We start from the raw sequence: 14895 nt of genomic DNA, 5'->3' as shown, positions 1-14895 counted from the left end.
CTGAAAGACAGCCCTTCCATGGAGAGTATTGGCTGACCACCAGTAATTTGGTATTATCGCAAACCTGGTCAGAGTGTCCTCTACAACCCCTTCCAGGTCCCTGAAGCAGCACAGGTCCTGGGATAGACTCTATGGTAGCTACCCTGTAGCATGTTCCAGGCATAAAAATGATCCCCTGGGACTCAGAGCCTGACCATCCAGCTGGTTCATTACTGCTCTAATTGTCCACCCATCCAGACTGCAACATTGCAGGAGACAGTGTCAAATGTTCATTTGTTCACATGGATATGTTTTTGATACCATTTCAGAAATTAACTCAGGTCATGGTTTCATGTCAGTGTTTAGTCACAACAGAGTTTAAACTAATCCCATGTACTTCCCTTACCTCCCAGATAACCTGGATTCTGAGCAGAAGGCTTCTGGTTCACAGTTTTGGTCTTAAGATATTTCATCTGTACCAGAACTTCACAGTTCCATGGGCCATGGCCTTACGTATCTGTGGGTCACAAAGAGCAATTTAGGACTGACTTTTTTGGAACTTCATAGCACAAGGGTAGTATTCCTATGACATACTCAGCAAAGGTATGCTGTGACCAGAGTAGTCTTTTCCCATTTTGCCAAGGATATGTCTCTCCTCACACATCTTTTTCTCTGTAGAGCGTTACTGACTCAGAACCATTTTGTCCAGAATTCAGTTACCTGAGCACAAGTCCCAGTCTCTTCACCCAGTATGTCTAGCAGTCATTCAAAGAACACTCATGATAAAATCAAGGACTCTACTTATGACACAAAGACTTGGTATTATTAAGATGGAATGGAACAGATAGCAATGTAAATGGAAAAGATGATGGTTGTTTACCTCCTTAAAGGTATTTTCCTTGTGGAGTATATGAGTATTGGTTAAATTCAGTGCTTTGCTATCTACTGATTGTTAATACAGTACCTTCCAGGCAATGTTTTATCATTTTTACTTTTTCCATCCCTGACCCTGGCTTCTGTTCTCTTCTTCTGCACTCCATGAGCATTCTTCTGGGTAATGAACTTTATTGGACTAGATTTATAGTGACAGTGACCTACAAGTCATGCTGATGGAAAATTCATTATGGTTTGGGATTAGTTGCTAATCTTTGGGATTATTAAAACTATACCACTTAGACATTCTTTTTTTTGTTTTATTTGCCAGAGTTATGAACAAAGGGCACAGCCAGTCTAGCATCTGGTGTACGTGTATAATTTCTTACAAGCATTGACAGACAAATAAATATGAGCTATTTTCAAAGTGACCTTCTCCTTCCATCCGTATTAGAATGTTCTGACAAAATTCATAATTGACTGAAGTCTTTTTATAGCAGCAATGAACATAATGACCAGGGACAGAGTTTCCAGGCTGCCACGTCTCTGCTCAGTGTCCTGTCATAGCTGTGGCTCCAGTTGGGCTACATCCAGTCGGGGCAGCACCTGTGCTCTGGCAGAGTGCAAAATCTCAGCAGCCTCCCTCCACTGTGGGGGTTTGACTTCACAGTGGACAGCATTTCTAGCTGGAATAATGATGCTTTGGAAGTATCTAGTAAACCCCAGCTGACCATATGTCCTATTGTTCACAGAATGAAGTGGAGATTACTCCATCAGCTGACTCCATCAGCAGTAGTCAATGGACAATTTATTTCTAAATTCTAGAAAAATCCTGTTTGTTCTCTCCATCATACTTTACTAAATGATTTTGATTTTTAATACAGTTTGCCATTATTGCTTCAGCCTATGGTAAGAAGAAACCAGACTCATGATAAAGATTTAACCTATATTGTGAGCTTCCTGGCAACTGCACCTATTGAAACAACTTCTTGGTACTTCACTATAATACAAACCCCCTTGAGTTCCTGAGGGCAATGAAATACCTTCCTTCCAATTCCTGGAAGACTTAACAGTGTAATAGGAACCTCAGCCATCTGCCACAAAGAAAGAAAACATAGGACAGGGAGTAGATTGCAATTTAACCTCTTTTTTTTGTTTCTTACTCAATGTGTCTTAACATTCCTCTGAAAGTATCTAAGGACTACAATACCATCTAAGAGGATATTAATGTGGAAAGAAAATAAAATTTTTACTCATTAAAAGAAAAAAAAAATGTCTCTTCTTGCCAACCTGAGACACTTAACAGAGTTCAGTCAGTTGTAAAATCATTAACACTTGCAGTGGCTTGGTCGATGTGACAGTTTGAATGACAAATGTCACTGCATTCCTAATATACTCTTAGTGACCTACACATAGACACATATCTAATAAAGTGTCAGATTAGCCACTTCACCAGCATTCAGTTACCTAGGCACAGAGAAAGTAAGTGAAGAAGAAAAAGTGCATTTAACATCAGCTATGATTAATTTGGGGTAGGTACTTCAGCAGAAAATATTCTATAAATGTGGTATTATCATATGGTGCTTTAACAGGCTGCTGAGAGAGGTTGTGGATTCTTCTTCTCTGGAGATGCTCAAAACCCACCTGGACAACCTGCTCTCAGTGAGCCTGCTTTAGCAGGAGTGTTGGACTGGGTGATCTCCAGACGTCCCTTCCAACCCCAACCATTCTGTGATTCTGTGAACAGTTCAGAAGTAATGGGTTTATTCACCTATAAAGTACTGGCAGTAGTTGGCAGTAACTGTGGACACAAAGCAGTGCCTGTGGACATGGCCTCAGAGTAGGCACTGTGTGAAGAATTTGGGCTCCAGCTCTACTTCCAGCCCATGGTTCCAGGGCATCTTTGCTTCAACCCCTATGCCTGAGGGAAACGGGAATGATAATCAGATTGCAAAAGCCTCGAGCAAATGACATTAGGTAAGGTTGAAAGCCTGACATTTGATGACGTTTTTGCATTTGTAGCGCACTTTGATGTGGCCACTGAGAAAGGAGAGCAGCAGGTAAGGAAGCAAGCCAGGTGCTTTCTCAGAACACCCAGATGGCAGTATGTGTCATGTCAATGATGTCAAGAGAACATATATTTCCTATTTCACAGGCAAGTCATTCTTCCAAGCAACTTTTCCTGCATGATGTTTAATCAAAGTCCATTTTGTTTACAATGTAAGAAAATTACTTTTTTTACTGGGTAAAAGTAATTATTTAGAAAATATAACCCAAAAAGCTATCTTGAATGTATGCATTTGTTATACTTCAAAAGACTTCTGACAATTTTGACCATAAAGTAGTAGGTAACAAGGCAGAGGAAGATCTAAAAAACTGAAAGATTGAAAGTAGTTCTTAGAAAGCAAATCGACTTCCCCACACATGAAAAAAATTCAGTGGGAGGCTTTTTGCAGACAACCCCCTGGAGATAAGGTAAGAAGCTCTTCAATTGCACAAGGAAAGTTAGTGTTAAAAGATATATTCCAAAGCTAGGTTCTATTTTTTTAAAGTAAAGGCTTTTGTTGTTTGTTCCCATTATTTAAATCTTTTTCAAGCAGACTAAAAGGACACAAAATTAATTCAACCAGGAGTTTATAGTTTGCCCTTACAAAAGGGACAGACTTTGTCTACATACAGCAGAGGAAGATGAGAGCTGAGAACCTTACTCAGCAGCACAATTCCTGCCTTTCTGTAAAAGAGCAAGAAATTTTTGCATCTTTTTTGTGGAGCATTTTACTTGCTCTTGTGCTTCCACCCAGCTGTACATTTTAGCTTGTCAAAAGAGAATTTCTTTTGTTGCAGAAAATTTTCTCAGACCTACTTTTCCCAGAATTAATTTTTAAGCAGGACCAGATGAGTATGTGTCCCTAATACTGACACACATAGGTTACACCACTCTGAAACAAAACAGAGTAGACACTACATGTTGTGGTGATGTTTGTCTCTGAATAGCCTGTAGAGGTAAAGGACAGGGGGAGACAGGTGTTTGGGCTAACACATGGGACAGACTGAAGAGAACTAGACTTTGGTGGGATTTTTAACCATTATATTGATAACAGACAGCAAACAAAGGTCAGAATAGATGGTGGCTGAAAGGGAACAGGTCTCTTCAGTTTGCTTTCATTTCATCAGGAAAACACACTGTTTGTACAATCAACCAGAGCTTTCAACAATGGCTAGAGATGAGTCACTAAAATGAATAATCCTTCTTAATCTCTATGAAAAACATCCTGTTAGCATTGCCATATTCTAGGAATTGTTGTAACAGGAGCAGAAAAAGGATTAAGTGCTTAAACCTGTCCCATCAGTACAAGTTTATTGCAGTAGAATCTCTCTGTTGGTAATGAGTCTTTACTTCTTACAAAAACAAGAGAATATTTCTATTCTGTGTTTCTTTTCTTCTGTAACAAGCCCTCTAAGACCCGCCAATAATATGGCTATTCGAAAAAATTAAAATCTAGACCAACTCAAAGCATATACTGGGGATGACAAAAGTAAGGATCACAAGTTCACCAAGATCATACCAAAGCCTGTTCTCAATGCCTTTCAATGAGACTATTGCACTTCTGCCCAAACCCTACAAAGATTGTGAATCCTGTAGACTCACTGCTGTTCTTTCTGTGCTTTGCAGCACAGTGCTGTGCCTCTTGCAAATGGTGAGCGATTCTAGGAAGTTATTAAAATATGTAGCATGTTCTTGGTAGCGTAAGGCTGGAGCCTGTGCTTTCAATACCAAATACAAAAAGGCTGTGAGCTGTGCATAATGAAAAAGCTCTCCAGCTACCTGACAGGAACTATTAGTCTCATGAGCTATGAAAATTGCTACAGGAGGCAGATGACTACTTTGTTTTCCCCATGATCCTTAAAATGACAAGTGCTTGCTAAAATATTTAGTGTTAATAGAAACTGATGACAAGCCTTTACTGGTCTCCTTTCCAGAAGTGAGAGTTCAAGAAGATTGCCTCCTTTCACTGCCTCTGTCACATTCAGGTATCTGGAAGATATTGAAGGTGATACAATACAGAACCCATGGAGGCATCCTCAATTAATCTCAAATAAATTGACAAGGTTTTATCATCAACAGGTGGCCCAGCCACGCTTTTTTTGAATGCCTCTTTTAAAATACATCACAGGGTGCCCAAGCCTCACCAGCTCTGCTCCCATGGGCTAACACTGCCTTGAGCAGAAGCAGAGTAGGGTAACATCTGCTGTACTTCACTGTAGTGCTGGTGTTGTGTTTTTACGTCAAGGACTTGGTTATATCCCAGCCACAGAGCAAATTTACCCCACAATGTATCGTCAGTCCTAACGCACTGACTGCCCACACCATGAACAGGCTGGAGCTCGTGACCAGACTGTCTGCCCCTTTTTTTTCCCTGTGCTGGGCTTCTTCCCAAAAGCAAACAGGTTGGAGAGGGAACAGTCTGCACCTGCACCTCCCTTCAAGGTGGAGCTGAGCCAGAGCTCAAATTTGCACCTAGAGCTCTCCAGCTCTTGGCACATCTTCCACCTTCACTGAATAATTAAAAACTACTGAGCAAGTCTTCTTACTTATTACAGATTAGGTTCAGCCTTGTGTCAGATGAATTTTAATAATGTTTGTGACAAGTAGTACAGATGATGTGTTAATAGTCCTTAGACGTAAAATACATATAAAATAACAGTTGATTTAATGTGTTATGCATTATATTTACTATTTTAATATATATATTTAGATATATAATCCATAATAAGAATCTCACCAGAACATAGAAGGGTAGAATCTGATAAAAAGAAACTACAGATATGGACAAAGAGCTGTGCATTTCCTTTCAGTAAGTGATAACACAGGTTGGGATGGTGTATGGTTTTGGCCCAGGTGGAAATTAAGCACCATGCAGCTTCTCACTCCACAAACCCCCACCATCTTAGAACCATTTTAGCACTCCAGTCCTGCCAGCCCAGTCAATCCCACCAAATAGCTATGCAAATTTGTCATGCCTTTGCACTTAACAGTTTTTGTACCTACATTTTTATTGAAAAAATAGCTCCAAATCTCCCTTTGATGGTTATAAAGGACTCTCCTGGCTGATTTTTCAAAGGTCAATTTACACCGAGTTTACTAAGTCCTTTCTCTATTAAATAACAAGAGTTTCTAATCCCCTCCTTGAAACTGTCTGAAGGAGTTTTAGGCTTCTCATCTTGGAAAAAGGACAGCTAGGATGGATCAAAGAGGACATTTGTAAAAGTCCCTACATCAGGATAGCTGGTTATGCAGAATAACCTCTCCTAGTGAGAGTTTCTCCTTTTTATACTGACTCTTCCTGGAGCCCAAAGAAAAAGAGAGTAAGTCATAAGCTGTATGTCCTGAAAAAATGCCTTGCCTCATTTCACTTATCATTAGTTTGCTTCAGAGGTTCTGCTTTGAATACAATGTTAGCGATTTTTTCCTCCGTCAGGAAAGTGACTGAGAAGACAGAAAGCAAATCTCATCAGGTACCTTTGTTCAGGTTATTTGATATCTTATGAGCAATACCCACATATCTGATTCAGCTGTCATTTTAAAACCACTGCAATGCTTTGGAGTCTATGTAAAGTTGTATAAATTAAAAAGTCTAGCAAGTGCAATGGAATATTCAAAAACTAAACAAGTATTTCATCACCATTCAGGAGAGCCAGACACTTTGGGCAGACCATGACCCAGCAGGGACAGATCTGGTCCAGGAGTTTAGGACTGACTTCCTTTCTAACTAACAGCAAGTCATCTCACTTTCATGGGAGCAATGGCATTTATTTGTAATTGTAAACAACTTAGAACTATATGAAACAAAAATCTTGTATATCAGTTTATTCTAAGTAAAGGTTGAAGACAGTAAGTTCTTGTGGGTTCATTGTATAAAAATGTACATAAACATAAATTTTGTCTGAGTTTGTGACATTCATATCTTAGCATCTAATGTATTTTTGTTCAGGAAGCAGAAAAAAATCAGTTGTCACTAGTCTATGCAACTATATAAAATTAGATTCATAAGAACCCATAGGAATGATAAGAATGTCCTTTGCTGAACCTTGGTGCCTCATGGAAGACTTGGCCACATGTGAAAGGAGGTAGATGATCTTACACATTCCCTCTCCACTGCTGCCACATGATGAGTTAATATTTGATTAGACAGTGCTGTATCTATGACACCTGTTCACCAGGGAGACTAGGACAACTGATGTAATCTACCTTATTATATACTTAATGATAGAGGAGAAGTGCTGCTTTTTCAGCTTCCCACGTCTGCTTTTCATTTCCTCTCCTACACATTCCTGAGGGGTCATGTTCAGTGCCTTGCAAGAGCAAACAAACAATTTTTTTTCCTCTCTCGCTGTGATTCTCTGCAATTTTCTTGATAGAGGAGAAAAACTTTTAAAAATTCCTCTCTACTGTGTTTCTGGGAAGAAAACTACTTATTGAAAATAGTTATTAATATACCTGTGTTGGCAAGATTTCTCTTGATTAGGAGAGGATAGAAAATACCCCCAAAAAATGCTTTGGTACCAAGGCTACATGGAAGAACTAATTTTTTATAGTGGTGGCTCACACACTTGGCTGTTGCTTTCAGATCCTCTTCACAAATGTTCTTCCAAGACAACCTTGCCCTTTGACAAGTAGGACCTACTCACTTTTTTTACATCAGTTCTTTGAAAAAGTAAATGCCTGTTAAGTGCCACTTTGCAGGAGCTCCAAAGCACCTCATCTGAGCAGATTCCCAGCTATGTTCCCGGATGTTTGTACCTGTGATTGCCAGGTCGCAGTGGCTTCCTCTAGGAAATGTGCTTCTGGTTTGCACCACTAGCAATCCCGGTAATCTTTGCAATCTGAATAAAATTTTTATTTCAAATGTGTATGGTTGTTTTCAGAAGACTCTTTTTTTTTAATTAAGCCTTCACAACTTCTGTAGCTTTCCTGTTAAAAAATCACCATCTCTACAGGAAATCCCTCAAATTCTCACATAACTATAGGTGATTATAGCATTTCAGATATTGTCTTTTTACTGTGACTATTTTTATAATGTGAATATATAATCTAGGGAATAATTTCTCAAATTTCCATTTCCAATTTTTTCCTTCCCATTTTAAAGAGGTCATCACCTTTCCCTGAAGTAAGACTTGCCTTTGAACGGAGGAGGAGGAGAAATGCAGTGTGGCTTTGGGTTTTTGTTTTTTTGGAACACCAGAACTTCTTTTCTTTTCTATGTTTTTTTTTACTGAGAAAAGAAAGGCTGAGAACAAGAGAGGGTGTATCTTTCATTGCCCTGGGCTAGGTCCTTCCCTCAGTTCAGGGACAATGCCAAGAGGCCTGGATAGTATTAGCTTTAGAACAGAGACAGTTGACAGTTCCCAAGTGATCAAGGGTAGTGAAAAAAAATCTGAAAAAGTTGTAGTCTGTCTAAGTGGAAATGAGAGCAAATGGCAAATTTGTTTGTCAGTGTTGAGTTACTGTCTTCATTCACTTCTGTCTGGTACTCACCTTCTTACCAGTCTGAGTTCCCACAGACACTGCAACACAATCAGACCAGGGAAGTAGGAGGTGGATCTCAATAGAACTATAAAATGGTGCATGCTGAGACTGCCCTGGGAATCAGTGTTTCTGTGGGGATTCCCAGATACATTACTGAAAGTGGTACACAGAAGCAATTCTTGACATGGGATTCATGTGACTGCATTGCAAGTTCCTATGGTTTTGTTGACACTTAGATCACATCTCTCAAACAGGTTCATGTCCAAATTAGGCTGGAAAAAATGCAGCTGTAATTATTTAGAGGTAATAGGAAAACGAGAACATCCTCCACTGCCAGCTACTATGCCCACAAAGATAACGAAAGCTTTGGCAGAAGGTAACACTGGGCATGATCTCACACTCTTCACTTTGAACCTCTTCCAGGAACCAGTGGTGAGGAATGAGCACTCTGGTGTAAGACTGAGAGGTACATTCTGGCAAAAACATACCACAGGTTACACTGGCCTAAAAGCTGTGCACTAATAACAAAAAGGTTTGATCAGTGCTCTTTAGACTGTTTTACAAGGACTTTCTCCCCTGCCCAAGCCATTTTACATGTTTATTTACTACAGTGTATATCATATTTCATGGGATTGAGATGACAAATGAATCCTGCCACAATTCTGCATGAAATCTAACATGTTTTCTTAGGCGAGACAGGAGTTGACAGAGCATCAAATGATCACGTTCCATCTATAACTTTCACTCTGTCAAGTCTTCTGTCCTCTGGACACCAATTATAATAAATATAGCTGACTCCATATAGCCAGAGGAAAAAAAAGGCAGTTCCCTAACATATGTAAAAGATTCAGACATTTTTAAATCTTTTGAATGTTTATACTGTGTTCTCTGGTTTGAAGACAATAAAGAGCTGGGAAGGAATATTTCTTTAAAAATCAACATTGAAAAGTAAATAAGAATATTCAGCTCTGAGTATCATACTCTAACAGTGGGAGCTGTATAGAAGGTGGTGTCAGTAAGCCTGACTGGGTAAAATATCTTTACAATAGAAGCATTCCTGTGTTCATGAGAAGCAGTAGTGATTTATCCTCCCACAGGTATTAACACCTCAGGCAACACAACAAGCTTATTGTTTGCCAGAGAGAAATAGCCAAAATCCACACACTCCCCTCTGCATATTTTGGGAGGACTTTCTTCTGATATTCTGAAGAAAGAGAATGGTTTAAAGATTATACTTCCAGGAAAATTTTTTGAGTTTGTTCTGTTGGCACATCTTTCACAAAAAATATGCACTTGTTGTTTAGCTGTTAGTGCTAAAACTAAGTTTGTGTATTATTTTTTGTTTATAATTCTGCTGTAGAGACATCCTCAATATTACAAATTCACAATTATTATCCATTTCATACTGTACTGTAACTAAATGGATGGGTGGAATTATTTCCTTCTCTCTACCATCTTACCTCTGAAACAGACAGACTGAGCACTTCCATGTAGCCACTGGATACTTCTTTTCCTAATGCGGATTAATTCTATCCCAGACCATCCATCACTGGTCTCAGCATTTCTCTGAGCTTGAAACATGCATTTAAAGGTCCACCATAGTCTCTCATGTTCTCACCGTTTTCTAATTCAGAATGTGAAGATCGTAAGAAAGGTAATTTCTGTATGCAGAAGTGGAAATGCAGTGGGCAGCACATCGCTGCCACGATGTGACCAGCAGAGAGAGAGAAGCTCCACTGCAACCTCTGCAAAAATGCTGCCAGTCTCCTTCCAGGAGTCCCGGTGCAGGCATGGCCAACCACCTTTATAGAGTAAGAGATGGAGATACAGGCAGATACTGAGATAGCTGCCATTTCAGCTAGCCAGTGGTCTGCCTTTGTGCCACGTGCTATGTTTTCTATTTAGTTGGTGCTCTGAGATCCACAAGCCTTGGCCCGTGTTTATGTTTCACCTTATGTAGTTAGTGCAGATTATTCCAGATTTGTAAAACATGGAAGACAGGAAAGGAATTCTCAAAAAGTCATGCAGGTTTAAAATTTCAGTCATTAAAATACAATCACTTTTCTGGGAGCCTAGTAGGGGGATACTGTTCTCAGGAGTCATGTTACATAGAAAAAAGTGTATTTCATCAAGGAAGTTGCCACTATAAAATGGATAAGAGATATAAACTGAATGTACATTTATCAGAAAAGATACACAGGCTAAGAGATCATTTGTTTCAAAATAGATATTGGATCATTTAATTATATTCTATTTTTATTTTGCAGTATGTATAGAATTTTTTTTTAACTGAAAACTGATCCATTCCTATTTCAAAAGGAAAATTGCTGGTGATTAGGACATGTCAAAATAGAGATGGAGACATGGGAAAATAGTCATATAGACAATAGAGTCATGTTAGCAGATTAGAGACCAAGGTATTTGTTAGTGTAAAGTTGTCCATCCCAATGTTACCACAAAGAGAGCAAGAGCACCACCTGCTGTTTTAGAAATGTATTTATTTGGATCATGACAGCAACTCTTCAAGTACTGCACTCAAAAATTTTCTCCTGAAAGCTTCTGCAAGACGAATAACTGATGTGTTTGCAGTTGCCTGTTCACACAATGAACTGTATTGTAGCCACAACAATGGCCAAAAATGCCTGAATATGGGGTATTTAAGAGATTTTTGAAAGCAAGGCAGTGTTTCACGTGGGCTCTTCCTCACCCAGGGCATCAAAATCAAGTGTTCACACATTTTCATCTGAAATATGAATATCTGACTGATATTCAATAAGCATCAAAAAGTTTTCTGACTGATTTAAAAATAAATAGCATCTTTAGCATGAGAATGGTTTAGGTCATTATATGAGCTGGAGGTTATGGAATAAATAATTACGATTAGATAAGGAAGATACCAAACTACAGTTCAAGCACTTTTTGAAAATTTGCAAAGGACCTTGTTTCCAGATGTTCCCAATTGAGAAGACAAGGGTTCATACACACCCAGATGATTTAAACATACATGAAGGACTTTATAAACTCAACTGTCTGGCAATTCTAAGACAATTTGACCATAGCAAATTAAATCCCTAGCTGACCAGGACATAAGCTGTAGAGTGTGAGCAGCAGTTTGGATGCTCTGAGTTAGCGAAGACTGAATATTTGCGCAGTTTTTCCTAGATGCCACAAGGAATCACCTTATAGTCTCCTCTTCTTCTGGATATCAAGTGTCACTTTGGAAAACCCTGCATGAGGCTGCTTAGACATAGCAAGACTTTTATAGACTAGCAAGGAACTTTCATGAGGACTGGTCTTTCACAAATAAAATTATCAGATGTCAAAACTTCCATGAGAGTTAAGAATCACTGCTAAACAAAATGACCAGCTTCTATCCAGGAGCCTTCAGTCATTTGGTCAGAGAATGCCCTGAAGGATTTTAAGTGAAAGCCCAGTTCAGAACAGCAGCAGCAGCCACAGTGTCTTCACAAATTTGGGAAAACAGCATGAAACTTTAACAAATTATGTGCTTTTGCCAAGGAAAACTATAGCATGGCCCATTTCCTCTTCAACCAGAGCCAAAATTCACCTTGCCCACTTACAAGCAAAATTATATGAGATATTTTAATTTTTATCCTGTATAATTCAGTCCTGATTTGTGCATGAAAAACTAAAGAAAAAGTGAAAAACGTGCATAACTTGATTGATTCCCATGAGCTGAGATGAAATTAGCAGATTTTTGTAATGTGTTCGTATCAAATATATTTCAGTGATAGATGTTTTGCATGTTTCATCTATCAGTTTCAGTTCTTACAAGATAACAACAGAGGTGTCAGCACAGTGTCCTGTTTCCCCCATTAGAAGATGCTTTGTACATCTGCAAGATGTGCAAAACAAAAATCATCTAGGATTGCATCAAGCTTGTGCATTTATTGGTGGCTTATTAAAAATTAATTCATTGCTGTAAATGATAGCTAATAACAAATTAGTAAAAACTGCTCCTTTCTTCTGTTTTTTTTTTTTTTTACACAAATAGTTTTATTACAAACTTGAATTTTTAAGAAATACACATGTAAGAAATTAACAAAGGCCTTGGCATTTGCAAAAATCTTCTGGTATTTGCATGGTAATAGTCCACAAAACATTTTTGGACACAGACATGCTCAAACAATGGTATCATTGCATAGAAATTCTTTAGAAATATTTCTGAGGCCACTTCGAAGAATTTTTTTGGCACAATATTAACAAAATTAAGGCCTTATACTTTTCAAAATCAAGTCATTCAGTGTGTGAGTAGTGTTTAAAACCCTGAAAAATATTAAATACAGAATAAAGACTATAAGCTCAAAGCAGGATTTGCTATTATAAACACAAATAGCTATTAACCTGGGTTCAGTCTCTGCAACTTCAGCATTGAAATGGCCTATGTAAAACGAACATTTCACATCATATTTTGGCATTTAACACCTAATTCATGACACTGAAAAGAAGAAAAATTTTGTAAGCTTCTTTTTGAAATTATAAACTCAGAGCTTGATTTGCCTAATGGTTGATATCTATATAAATTACTAAAATATTTATATATATATTTTTTCTTGACCATTACTGGATCATTCTTTATTCCACAGGAAAGTTTGTTCTACTGCACAAAGAAGCTGCATAGTACCAACACAGCAGAAACACTGACTTGCCTATTTGTGAAGCCAGTTTGGCAATCTCTTCCAGATGTAGACCCATTAAAACCAGACAGCACTAAGGACTACAAACAGAAGCAAAGGTTTGCAGGATGGCACACTATGTTGTGAAAAGATGGTTACATGTTGCTTAACCACAGTCTGTAATCCCAAACCTCTTTTTTACATTAGTATTTCTTTGTACAAGAACAATAAGTACATACCCAAGAGTCTGGGATTTTAAGACACCTAGATAATGGTAACAAACTTATCTGGGGAAGAAAAATGAATCTAAATATATAATACAAGAATGAGAAAGGGGGGTCAAACAGTATAAGGCAGAACTGCATACCTCCTAGCACCTTTGCATTTTTTTTCTGGATAAATGCTGACTTTTTATTCTATCAGTGCATTGCATTTATATAAAAAATACATGTACTTTGATCAAAAGTGCCATTTGGCATGTCAACATTTGAAGCTTATCTTTGTTGTCTCTTTTCTTCTTTAGCAAGGACAGGGCCAGTAAAGCAGTGTGTGTTAGTTATGCAAGGTCCTAAAAGGCACTTTACTGTTTTCATACTGGACAACAATGAGGTACATATGATATATGTCTAGGCTTCATTGCTGTTAAACGAATAGCACCATATTGTGTGAAATTAGTTGAAATTCAAAAGTCATTATGTTTTTCTCATACAGACTTGACAACGGCTAACATTTGAGCGTAGATCCCCTGCTTTCAAAGTTGAGGGAGTCGGTTTCCTATGGAAAAGAAAGAAATTAAAAGACCCATTAACAATTGTTGAAACAAACAGACACTTTTCAGGTTTATAATGGACAACACCAACTTTGAATGCAAGTCTCTCTTCCAGCCTGTGCTGAATCAAGAAGGTGTTCCTAAATTCTCCAGTGTGTAATCACTTCCAAGTTTGGTCACAAACTATCATATGATTAGTTTAAACATCACATACTTACAGTTACTGATGAATTCAGTTCTTTCACGAGGCAGAACATTTCCTTAACCTAGAACACTATCTGTTAAAGCAGCAGTTTGAAAACAATCTAGAATTTGGGTAATAAAATCGGGCAAAGAAGCTGAAATTTGACTGTTCATGAGTTTCTGCTAACTCTTGTGACTTTAAAGACAAATGAAAAGCTGGCAAAGGAAATTATGTGATGTCATATAGAAACACAAACCAAAGCCTTTAGTCTCCAAACTATCATAAGGAATTACTCCTAGCAACTAGAAATAGATACTTTTCAGACAAAAGTGTGCTTGCATTTAGTGCTTTTCATTAAAAAAAATTTTGAGTTTACAGGAAATTGAGTAGTATTTGTGATTTATGACAGCAGAGCAGGTCCCCTGATCTGGGATTATTTTATTAATCTGAGGCATAGTTTGTAGCCAGAAAAAAGTTTGAAGTTGAAAGGTCTCTGGGTAGGACTCAAAGAATGGAAACAACTGTAGTGCTCACTCTACATTTTCTTCTGACTGGCTTTCCTCTTTCCTAGGGATCCAGGGCTTACCCCAGTGGTAGGGTGGTTTTGGTAGTAGTTTTTCTGGTTGATGAGATTATCACAGCCCCAGTAATACTCAGTCCCAGTGCTCAGTTTTTCTACCTACTCTGTTGACAGCTATCTGATAAACAGTGAAAACTGGCTAAACAACCTGCTTCATTCTGAGACAGACAAGGCAGCATTCCCAGATCTAGAAGATGTGAAGAGATGAAGGGTAACAGGAGCAGCAGTCAGGACTGTGGTGGAAGAGGGTGCTTGCCTGCACTCCAGAGGAATGCCTGCTGACCAGTTAAGCTATGCAGACGTGGAAAGTGATCTACATGCTAACACATTAATAACATTCATATA

General features: G+C 38.4%; 1 protein-coding gene across 1 annotated transcript in view; it reads right to left on the bottom strand.

Annotated features, from left to right (window-relative positions):
• Window positions 1-10861: 10861 nt before the first annotated feature.
• The window catches only part of COL4A1 (collagen type IV alpha 1 chain), a 122941-nt gene continuing 118907 nt past the window's right edge, over window positions 10862-14895 (bottom strand). Inside the window, exon 52 of the mRNA XM_048328302.1 lies at window positions 10862-13791. Coding sequence (XP_048184259.1) covers window positions 13710-13791 — 82 coding nt within the window. The 3' untranslated portion in view covers window positions 10862-13709. The remainder of the gene's footprint in view (window positions 13792-14895) is intronic.

The sequence above is a fragment of the Corvus hawaiiensis genome, chromosome 2 (assembly GCF_020740725.1).
Source record: "Corvus hawaiiensis isolate bCorHaw1 chromosome 2, bCorHaw1.pri.cur, whole genome shotgun sequence".
NCBI lineage: Eukaryota > Metazoa > Chordata > Aves > Passeriformes > Corvidae > Corvus > Corvus hawaiiensis.
The sequence above is the reverse complement of the archived record's forward strand: the minus strand, read 5'-3'. Positions and strand labels throughout refer to the sequence as shown.